The sequence below is a fragment of the Carcharhinus amblyrhynchos genome, chromosome 2 (assembly GCF_965287045.1).
Source record: "Carcharhinus amblyrhynchos chromosome 2, sCarAmb.v2.hapA, whole genome shotgun sequence".
NCBI lineage: Eukaryota > Metazoa > Chordata > Chondrichthyes > Carcharhiniformes > Carcharhinidae > Carcharhinus > Carcharhinus amblyrhynchos.
Window position 1 is genome coordinate 122,986,963 of NC_137325.1, and position 12,068 is coordinate 122,999,030.

A 12,068-nucleotide genomic window follows, 5' to 3' on the forward strand; every position below is an offset into this window, starting at 1 on the left:
CCTCCCCAACTCCATCAGATTCTGCACCTCCCAGAACTATGAGGCGGAGGGGGGTGGGGGCGGAGTGGAGGTGGTGGAGGAAATAAGGTATTTCTTGTCGCATTCTGACGGTCAAAGGGAACACCCTAGTGATCCGATCTAATCCCGCAAGCTTCTATCATTTTCCTGAAATGGGTTGGACCAAAATATCTGGGATCTGTCAGGATGCTGGAATGCCTTTGGTCGGTAAGAATAGCCCTCAGTGGGTGAGATGCGCCGAGACTCCTATTGTCTGTGCAGTTGTCACAAGGGAGACAGCCTGTGAAGGTGACAGCAGAACGGCTGGGCTGGACTCCTTGAGTTTGCAAAGACCAGCATCGCCTGTAACTTTTGCATTTATGCTAAGGAAATAGTAATCAAGCAATAATAATAAATGTTTAGAACCCAGTGCAAAAATCTGATCACTTTCTTTTTCTCTTTCAGTTGTGAAGAAGGTGTCCTGCCATTATTTTGGCCGGAGGGTTTATTTTGTCTGGAGACGCTTGTTTCTGCTGCTCGGTTGGAGATGGGAAGGTTGAACAATCTGGGTTTAGTAGCCCTCGCCCTCAACTACAACCTTACAGTGGTCGGTGAGTGAGACCCAGTGAACACTGTCAGTATGTCTTGTATTTCGCTGCCCCGTGTTGTAACTGTTAAACACACAGAGAAACATATCCCTGAGTATCTCTGCTATGGTCTGGGAAGTCTTCACACCTTCGCGGCTGTAATGTTAAACGCACCATTAAATATTATGTATCATATTCTATATAATAAAGTGTAGCGAGTCTTACGTGAAAACTTGTGTGCTTCTGCAATGTATTCAGTTATTGAGGCTAATAATGGGTTCAGCTGTATAATACAGAAAGTATGCAACAGTTAGGAAAGTGTCAGCATTAGTAGTAAACATTTACAATCTCTTGGACATAGTATCCCTCTCTGACACTCCAATATTTGCTCAGTCTCTGGCCTTGGCTTTACTCTTTGGGCAGAACCCTAAAAGTTAGACCTGAAAAGGGTGATTAATGATGAGGAGGATAGCCTCAGTTGACAGGAGGATATAGATGAGCTGGTCAGATGGGCTGATCTGTGGCAAATGGAATTCAATCCGGATTAGTGTGAGGTGATGCACTTGGGCAGGACAACAAGGCAAGGGAATACATAATGAACGCAGGACCCCGGGAAGCACCAAGGATCAGAGGGACCTCAGTATGCATGTACATCAGTAGGACAGGCAGATTATGTGGTTAAGAAGGCAAGTGGTATACTTGCCTTTATTACCTGAGGCTAAGAGCTAAGGTTATGCTGGAATTGTACAAAACATTGGTTCGGCCACAGCTAGAGTATTAAAGTTTTTTTTAAGTTTATTTATTAATAAGGCTTACATTAACATTGCAATGAAGCTACTGTAAAATTCCCCTAGTCGCCACAGTCTGACGCCTGTTCAGGTCAATGCACCTAACCTATGTGCAGTTCTGGAATCCACATTACAGGAGAGATGTGATAGCACTGGAAAGGGAGCAGAGGAGATTTATCAGGATGTTGCCTGGGTTGGACAGATTTAGTTATGAAGAGAGATTGGACAGACTGGGGTTGTTTTCCTTGGAGCAGAGGAGACTGAGAGGACATGGTTGAGATGCATGAAATTATGAAGGGCATAGATAGAGCAGACAGGAAGAACTTTTCCCCTTTGTAAAGAGATCAATGACTGGGGGCTTAGATTTAAGGTAAAGGGCAGGAGGTTCAGACAGGATGTGAGGAAAAACTTTTTCACTCAAAGGGCGCTGGGAGTCTGGAACGCACTACCTGAAAGGGTGGTGGAGGCAGAGACGCTTATAACATTTCAGAAGTATTTAGATGCGCACTTTCGATGCCAAGGCATATAGGCTATGGACCAACTGCTGGAGGGATTAGAATATTAGATTTTTTTTGTGACTAGCACTAACGCATTTGGCCAAAGTGTTTCTTCAGTGCTATAGACCTCTATGACTCTATAAAATTGTGTCCAATATTATGCCAAATTTGTCATAGTTAATTTACAGTCATATATCTTCCCAGTCTCAATAGGATATGCCCCACAACTTAAAATGGGTGTCAAACAGCATAAACAACTGGAGTCCAGGGAAACACCTGTTTCTTCCTTAAGTATGAAAATTTTAAGCATAAACTCACTTATTCATGTAATTCTGGTACAGCACATCTGGAAATCTGCAGCTAGGCAAACTTTTCAATTTTAATGTGTCTTCCGCTTATGCTATAAAAATCCATTAAAAAAAATCAGAAAACACAAGCGTGTCCCAAAAGATTATTATTTTAAAAAAATGCACAGAAATGCATTTAAAGAGCAGGAAAATGATTGATTCTGACTGAACCTGAAAATCTGCTTGTAATGTTGAGACACTCATCCCTCACCCCAGCTGAGTACAAATGGAAGATGATAGCATTTGAGAATCAGATTGTGGCAGGTTTTGTGGGCAGAGATTTGGTCAGATAGAAAATATAATCCCTTCTTGTCCTTTTGGATAAGATCAGTAAAACTTTTAAAAACTTTAAAGTTTACTTGTTAGTCACAGGTAAGGCTTACATTAACACTGCAATGAAGTTACTGTGAAATTCCCCTAGTCGCCACATTCCGATGCCTGTTTGAGTTAATGCACCTAACCTAATCAAGCATGGGATCAAACGTGAGATCAGATGTAATGCCTGTTCTTGTCAGCTTGGATCTTTATGTCTCTCTTGTGGGAACCCATGAATTAGATTTAATTTGAATTTTTCTTGGAGCAAAGGAGAGGACAAAGAGTGAAATGACATAGATACACAGAAGCAACTTGTGAAAGACTGTAAGGGCCATCCCAAGATGGAGATTGAGAAGAGGAACATAAGAAGATGGAGAAGGGGCCTGGAGTTTCCTTTGTTCTAAGAAATGGATTGAGGACTCACCGTTCATTCTGCATATTGGCTTTGTAACTTTGAGAAAGGAATAACATTTTTTGAAAAGGTTTGATGGAAAAATGGCAAAGAATGAGTAAGCTTGGATGAAATGTAGTCACCCAAAATTCCCCAATCTTTTAAGCCACTTGATTTGTGCAACTGGGTGTAAATACAAAGGAAACTCCAGGCCCTTTCTCCATCTTTTTATGTTCCTCTTCTCATAAGAACATAATAAGAACATAAGAAATAGGAGCAGGAGTAGGCCATCTAGCCCTTCGAGCCTGCCCCGCCATTCAATAAGATCATGGCTGATCCGTCGCTGCTCAGTTCCACTTTCCCACCCTCTCCCCATAACCCTTAATCCCCTCTCTTATCAAAAACCCATCAACCCGCGTCTTAAAAATATTTAGCAAGGCAGCCTCCACCACTTCAACGGGCAGAGAATTCCAGAGATTCACCACCCTTTGAGTGAAGAAGTTCCTCCTCAACTCCGTTCTAAACTGCCCCCCTTTTATCTTGAGGCTGTGCCCCCTAGTCCTACTGTCTTTTTTGAGCGGGAAGAGTCTCTCCACCTCTATCCTATCCATCCCATTCATCATCATATACGTCTCAATGAGATCTCCCCTCATTCTTCTAAACTCTAACGAGTACAAGCCCAGTTTATTCAGCCTCTCCTCATAGCTCAACCCCCTCAACTCCGGTATCAGCCTAGTAAACCTCCTCTGCACTCCCTCCAAGGCCAAAATATCTTTGCGCAGGTGCGGCGCCCAAAACTGCACACAGTACTCCAGCTGCGGTGGGATGGCCCGTGGTCTTTCACTAGTTGCTTCTGTGTATCTATGTTATCTCACTCTTTGTTCTCTCCTTTGGTGCCTGAATGCAGCATTTAATGTTGAATAAAGTGTTAAGAAGTATTACTCTTTGCCCTACCACACACCAATCCAATAAGACTTCCGTGTTTTTGATCCCAACAAGCAATTGTCCATACTCACAATTTTTGGCCCCTTGGCCAGAGGTAGAGAGAGAGAAACACCAATTGGAAGTTGGATGGGTGACATCAGAGTTGTTCAAGCTACAAATCCCTCCTTTCTCCAGCAAATTCAAATAGAACAAAAGTTCCTGCCTCAAAATAGACACTCATTTTGAATTAAAGTTTATTTATTAGTCACAAGTAAAGCTTACATTAACACTGCAATGAAGTGAAATTTCCCGAGTTACCACACTCTGGTGCCTGTTCGGGTCAATGCACCTAAACAGCACGTCTTTCAGACTGTGGGTGGAAACTGGAGGAAACCCACGCAGACATGTGGAGAACTTGCAAACTCCACACAGACAGTGACCCAAGCCGAGACTCAAACCCAGATCCCTGGCGCTGTGAGGCAACAGTGCTAACCACTGTGCCACTACACCACTCCAAACAACATAAAGATGTCCTTACCTAAATTCCCATTAGCCCTGAACTCCAACTCGAGCTGCCAGCCCATATCCGTGCCATGCCCAAATTCTCAGCCCAACCTGTAACCTTTGGCTGATGCCCAAAACCTCATTCAAATGGTCCCAGGTTCCTCTAACCCCAATTTGAGACAATTTTATTTAGGGAGTGGATTAGAAAATCTCTGGGGGTGGCAACAAAATGGGAAATGACTTCATGTGTTCGTGTACACTGAGAATATTTAAATTTAGGAATATCCAGATATCTCATGCAAACCACCATGGTTACAAAATTGTCCCTAATTAAGCCTCCTGACCATAAAGTGATTAAATAATCTCTTTTTAGACTAATGCTGTCACTCAAAGGTAAAAATTATCAGTGATAAAAACAATATTCTCTTTATAAATATCTTCACCAGAATTTGACCACCCCGCCCACCACGGAATTGGAGCAGGCAAGGGACGGACAATAAAAATGTCTGTTGACCTCAAGTGGGATTAACTGGTCTCGCTCGAGTGAGGTTGTAAAATCCCACCCCTTGACTTCAAACTGAGATTAGGCATTGACAATTGTTAAAAACAATTTCATCTCTTTATCAAGTTATAAGTTTGATGGAGCACTGCAATTACCTAGCCCAAATTTCTTTGAACAAATAATTCTATTTAACCCCACCGCTCCTTGCTATCGCTGCCTATAAACCACTGTTGTCAGCTCTTCCTGTAAAAATGTAGCAAGAGACAGGATTTTTTTCTTTTTTCTTTAATGGGTCATGGGCATCGCTGGCTGGACCAGCATTTGTTGCCCATCTCTAATTGTCTTTGAAACGAGTGGATTGCTAGACCATTGCAGAGGACAGTTAGAACAATGCTAAGGATCTGGAGTCACATGTAAGTGACACTGGGTGAGGACGGCAGATTTCCTTTCCTACAGGCCGTTTCACAAACAATCTGCAAAATCAGATACGATAAAGGTCTTCTCAAAATCTTGCAAGATTCAACAGACAATTCAAAAAGGCAACATTTGAGATTGCATAAAAGCATGAAGGGCAGCACGGTGGCACAGTAGTTAGCACTGCTGCCTCATTATGACAAGGACCTGGGTTCAATTCTGGCCTTGGTGACACTGTGGAGTTTGCATGTTTCTTCATGTTTGCGTGAGTTTCCTCCAGGTGCTCTGGTTTCCTTCCACAGTCCAAAGATCCATAGAAAGCTTTCTTTCTGGTTGTATCACAGCTTGGTATGGCTCCTGCTCTGCCCAAGACTGCAAAGAACTACAAAAGGTTGGGAATGTAGCCCAATCCATGACGCCAACCAGCCTCCCATCCATTGCCTCTGTCTATATTTCCCGCTGCCTTGGCAAAGTGAGCAGTATAATTAAGGACCCCACGCACTCCGAACATACTCTCTTCCACCTTCTTCCGTCAAGAGAAAGATACAAAAGTCTGAGGTCATGTACCAACCAACTCAAGAACAGCTTCTTCCCTGCTGCCATCAGACTTTTGAGTGAACTTACCTCGCATTAAGTTGATCTTTCTTTACACCCTAGCTAGGACTGTAACACTACATTCTGCACTCTCTCATTTCCTTCTCTATGAACAGCATGCTTTGTTTGTATAGTGCGCAAGAAACAATACTTTTCACTGTATGTTTATACATGTAACAATAATAAATCGAATCAAATGAAATCAAAAGATGTGCAGGTTAGGTTGACTGGTGATACTAAATTGCTCTTTAGTGTCAGAGGGACTAACAGGGTAAATATGTGGCGTTACGGGGATAGGGCCTGGGTGGGATTGTTGTCAGTGCAGGCTCCTTCTGCAGGGAATCTATGAACAAGTACTGTCTATGCCCAGAATGACAAGAATCGGAACAGTGTCTTGGACTGTGCAGGTTTACCTCTATGCCTCTGATCCATGTCCCTGTAGTGAGTCAAATGACTGGGCATGCAGCTGCACTTGGCTGCATTGGGGGATGGATAAAATTAGCTAGAATTCCCAATTCCTCATCACAAGCCAGCATTTGCTTGGTTGTACAGCCGTGAGGACAGGATTAGTCTTCGCAGTGTGCTGGCAAGTTACTGTCAACGTAATAGCTCCTTTACCCAATAGCAAACACTTTAGTAGATGGATTGCAAGCTCTGACTGGATGTACAGAAACCCTTTGAGCTGTACTCATAAAATGAGATGAGGACAGTCCAGCTTTAGTTTGAAGAATGGAGTGAAAACGAAGGGTTGCTGGGAATAGATTCGAATGACTCTCCAATATCAGGGTGTAATTATGCATGGCATTCATAATACTGACTGGGAGCACCATAGATCTTATTGAATGGCGGGGCAGGCTCGAAGGGCCAGATGGCCTACTTCTGCTCCTATTTCTTATGTTCTTATGTTCTTATTAGTACTACAGTCGAAGGAAAATACTTAAGAGCTGAATGAACTTTTCAAACACAAAAATGAGGAAATTTTCACAATCGCGCCTTGATGCCATTGCCATGTAATGAAGAGAAGAACTGTGATCTCCACACGAACAAAGCTTCATTGGTTTATTTTGTCAGATGAACCCATGGTCTTAATATTAACCAAACCTCACCATCACCACCACATTTACCTCCATGATTTGGAGTGGAGTCAGAGTTGAAAGGTGAAATGTGTTGCGTGCAATCCCAACCTGATGCAGACACCTTCTATCGCATTCACAGTGGTAGTGGGAGTCTAAGGGATTTGTTTTAACTCTGTGTGAGTGCATGCATTTTGAGTCAGTTAAAATCTCACCGAGTGCCCGACCGTGGACAGGAGGACACTTGGTACACAAATAAAAGGCTTCTAAAGAAATGCTTCTACGATGTTTCTACAATTTGAAATTTAATTGTTCAGTATAGTGGGGAAATGCAACAGTGAAATGGAGCTGGGAGCTGTGGACTGTACCCCTTGTGGTTGAGCAGCAACTTCCTCCCCCCACACCACTACTTCCACCAACACAAGAGCACAAGGAATAGGAGCAGGAATAGACCATTGAGGCTGCTCCGCCATTCAGTACAATTATGGCTAATCCTGGGCTTCAACTCCATTTATCCCAAGTGTTCCTCATATCCCTTATTTCCCTGAAAAATCTATTTATCCTAGCATTCGATGTATTCAATATTGGGGTGTCCATGATCCTCTGGGATAGAGAATTCCAAAGATTCATGAACTCATGAGTGAAGTAATTTCTCCTCATCTCGGTCCTAAATGATCAGTCCTTTATCTTGCGTATGTGCCCCACTCCGAGTTTGAGATTCCCCGGCTAAAGGAGCAATCTCTCAACATTTACTCTTTCAAGTCCCTTCAAAATGTTCTAGGTTACAATGAGATCACCACTCATTCTTCTGAACTCCAGAGGAGTTATTTTCTATGACATATTTACAAGATATCGGAATTGTTTTCAAAACATTTCAGCGCTTTCCATTTTCCGCTAAATTCCACTAATATTGTGAGCAGTTTTGCGCCCCATACCTTAGGAAGGGCGTGCTGGCCTTGGAGGGGGTCCAGAGGAGGTCCACCAGAATTATCCCAGGACTGAAGGGTTTGTCATATGACGAGCGGTTGAGGAGTCTGGGTCTGTACTCGATGGAGTTTAGAAAGATGAGGGGGGATCTAATTGAAACTTATAGAATACTGAGAGGCCTAGATAGTTTGGACATGGAGAGGATGTTTCCACTAGTGGCAGAGACTAGAACTCGAGGGCACAGCCTCAGAATGAAGGAACTCTGCTTTAAAACTGAGATGAGAAGGAATTTCTTCAGCCAGAGGGTGGTGAATCTGTGGAACAGATTGCCACAGAGGGCTGTGGAGGCCAGGCCATTGAGTGTCTTTAAGACAGAGATTGATAGGTTCTTGATCAATAAGGGGATCAAGGGTTATGGGGAGAAGGCAGGAGAATGGGGATGAGAATCATATCAGTTATGATTGAATGGCGGAGCAGACTTGATGGGCCAAATCGCCTAATTCTGTTCCTATGTCTTAAGGTCTTAACATACAAACATAGAAGACAGGAGCAGGAGGAGGCCATTTTGACCTTCGAGCTTGCTCTGCCATTCATTACCATCATGGCTGATCATCCAACTCAATAGCCTAATCCTGCTTTTTCCCAAACCTTTGATCCCATTCACCCCAAGTGCTATATCCAGCCACCACTTGAATACATTCAATGTTTTGGCATCAATTACTTCCTGTGGTAATGAATTCCACAAGCTCACCATTTTTTGGGTGAAGAAATGTCTCCTCATCTCCGTCCTAAATGGTTTACCCTGAATCCTCAGACTGTAACCCCTGGTTCTAGACTCTAGGGAATATCCTCCTTGCATCTATCCTGTCTTGTCCTGTTAGAATTTTATAAATCTCTATGAGAGCCCCCCTCATTTGTCTGAACTCCAGTGAAAACAGTCCTAACCTAGTCAATCTCTTCTCATACATCAGTCCTGCCATCTCTGGAATTAGCCTGGTAAACTTTCGCTGCACTCTCTTGACAGCAAGAACATTCTTCTACTGCACACAAAACTCACGGTGTGGCCTCACCAAGGTCCTGTATAACTGCAAGAACATATCCCTGCTCTTGTACTCAAAGCCTCTCACAATGAAGGCTAACATACCATTTGCCTTCTTTACCGCCTGCTGTACCTGCATGCTTGCCTTCAGTGACTGGTGCATAAGGACACCCAGGTCCCGCTGCACACTCCCGTTTCCCAATTTACAACCATTCGGGTAGTAATCTGCCTTCTTGGTTTTGCTTCCGAAGTGAGTGAGCTCACATTTATCCAAATTATAGTGCATCTGCCAATCATTTGCCCACTCACCCAACCTATCCAGATTATTCTGAAGGATCTCTGCATCCTTGTCACAGTTCACCTTCTTACCCAATTTAGTATCATCTGCAAACTTTAAGATGTTACATTTTGTTCCCTCATCCAAATCATTCATACATGTCTTATAAATGCTTTTGCTCAAATTGGAGAATTTGCTGACAAAATAACAAAACAAGAATGGTTCATGATCTGTAAAGCATTCGGGGAAGCATTATTATGTGAAATGCATATTTAAATGCAAGTCCTTTCTTCGAATGAACAATAAATGTAGATCTGCTCTGTTTTCCAGTGTGATACCTTGTCTGGTTGCAGTGTTGAGGTGGCTCAACATTAGCAAGTATTTCACTGATAAATAACACACTTATCATCAAATATAATCACAGAGAATGACACCATTTGGCCCATTGTGCTAATGCTGACTCATTGAAAGAGTTGTCCAACTGGTCTCACTGATTTCTCTTTTCCTCTAACCTACTTGTTTAGTGCAAAATAACTTTCCTCTAATACATAGTTGATGCCCTTTCAGGCAACTTAGAGATACTTCTTACTTCTGTTGTGCTAACTCCCTAAAATATTTTTGAATGTAAAATGGGGACTAAATGTACAGTACTCTGTGTAATTCTGTAATATTTTCTGTGTTCTTCTTTCAGGAAAGGTTTGGATAACAGTGATGATAGTGTTCAGGCTACTTGTGATCATTGGTGTTGGCTATCCCCTGTACCAAGACGAACAAGCACGATTCACTTGTGACACCATGCAACCAGGATGTTCCAATGTGTGCTATGATGCCTTCTTCCCCGTATCTCACTGTAGATTTTGGTTTGTGCAGGCCACCGCACTCTGCCTGCCTTTAGCGATGTTTGTCATCTACGTGGCTCACAGGGCGCTGATGCAAGATGCAAAAGAAAGCTCTCTCCAGCGCTCTCCGAACCTGGCTGAAACTGCGCCGATCCGAAAAGTGCCAGTGGGAAGAGCTTCCATAACCAGAAAAAGCTGTGAGACAAATCTCCATTTGGAGGACGGCCATGGTGAAATCATGGCCATAACAGAGGAGCTCAGAATAAGGCACCAAATTCTTAATTTCTGCAAGGCCTATGTGCTTCAGTTACTTTTGAGGACTTTATTGGAAGTAGGATTTGGGGTTGGTCACTATTGCTTGTTTGGATTTTTCGTGCCAAATAGGTTTGTCTGCTCCAGTTACCCATGTGCCAACAGAGTGACCTGTTACCCCTCCAGGCCTACTGAGAAAACACTGCTGGCTAATTTTATGTTTGGAGTCACCGCCTTCTCCTTTCTGCTGAACTTTGTGGACCTGGTTTACGTGATAAAGCAGGCTGTAAAGCAAAACAAGAAGAATAAGTTGCAAATGAAGACGTTTTATCCAGAAGAGTCGTATCACGATATCCCAGGAGACACCGATGAACCTCCTGAGCACAAGGCAGTCCAAGGGTATGAAATGCGTGCGCCGGAGAGGCCCGGGAGTGTGGCCAGCGCAGACAGCGGAACAAAGTCGGAGCAGGGCGAAGGAACCTTTCCTCGCTCAGAGGTGCAGCTGGAAGACGTGGCCCTCTCCAACACCAACAGCAACAACACACACCTCACCGTCACCACATCCAGCTCTGCTTCGATGGTCGCATCCCCTGACGGGAATGGCAGCAGGCTGGCCCTCTGCGAAAGGCAGCAGGGCACGGCTGCTCATGCATTGCGCAGCTACACGGCCCGCCTGCTGGATCAGCCAGGCTCCAGACTGCGGCAGCACACCCTACAGAAAGCCGCCCAACCCCCGCTGAGCAACAGCCAGCTGTTGGAGGAGTACAGGCTTGTTCACATGCGGGTGACAGACAACCGATCAAACTGCAGCAATGGCAGCAGAAGAAAGAAATCTGAGTGGGTTTAACGGCAGAAAATGAAAAAAAATAAAATCCCCAGCATGGATCACAGGGCAACCAACCTCTGCTCAAATCCTCCATGCATCTGGGATATCCCCATACGTACTGTGATCAGTGGTGTGCAGTGAGAGATAGGGATTTGATTGATTTATTTGCAACTAAAAATGCCATGGCCACAGGAGGACAGGAGGTGGCAGTGTATTTTGCAGTTCTGGGAAAGTGCATTCTAATGCAGTGAGACTGAATGGCTGTGAAGAGTGTTTTTGAACATTAAGATAATGCCTTCTAATTGTGATGTTCAACAGCCGATGTCTCACAAGTGATAGGCTCAAAGTTTAAGATTAAACTCTATTACATAGATTTATAGCACCCTTACAGGGCAGAAAGAGGCCATTTGGCCCATCAAGCATGCATCAGCAACAATCCTACCCAAGCCCTATCTTTGTAATCCCTGTGTATTTATCCTGCTAATCCCTCTGACACTAAGGGCCAATTTAGCACAGCCAATCCACCTAACCTGCACCTTCTTCAGTCTGTGGGAGGAAACCGGAGCACGAGGAAGAAACCCACGCGGACATGGGGAGAACGTGCAAACTCCATGCAGGCAGTCACCCGAGACTGGAATTGAACTCGGGTCCCTGGTGCTGTGAGGCTGCAGTGCTAACCACTATGCCAAGATGCAACCCATCTGGGGTTTAAAATATAGTGGGGGCAGAAATTGTAATTGCTGCTGCATGCCACCAGTGACAGTGGAGAAGAGCCTATTACTGTCTGTACAATGACTGACAGCCTGTATTTCACGGTCAGTGGTATGCAGCTGCAATAGAGGCACTACCTCTAATCAACCTTCCAGAGTTGACAGAGCCACTCTTCAGGAAAGATCCCAAAGCCCTAACATGGTAAAGGCACCGCAGCCTGCCAGGTGTGTATGGCCCCACAGGGACGCTTCAGTGATGAACTTC

The 12,068-nt window shown here is 44.0% G+C and overlaps 1 protein-coding gene across 1 annotated transcript; it reads left to right on the top strand.

Annotated features, from left to right (window-relative positions):
- The first annotated feature begins 261 nt into the window (after positions 1–261).
- On the top strand, positions 262–11,504 carry gjd4 (gap junction protein delta 4). The gene is made up of 3 exons (XM_080217434.1): positions 262–362; positions 463–608; positions 9,868–11,504. Exons 2-3 carry the CDS (start codon positions 545–547, stop codon positions 11,112–11,114), a joined length of 1,311 nt encoding a protein of 436 aa, XP_080073560.1. The 5' UTR covers positions 262–362; positions 463–544; the 3' UTR covers positions 11,115–11,504.
- The last annotated feature ends 564 nt before the right edge of the window (positions 11,505–12,068 follow it).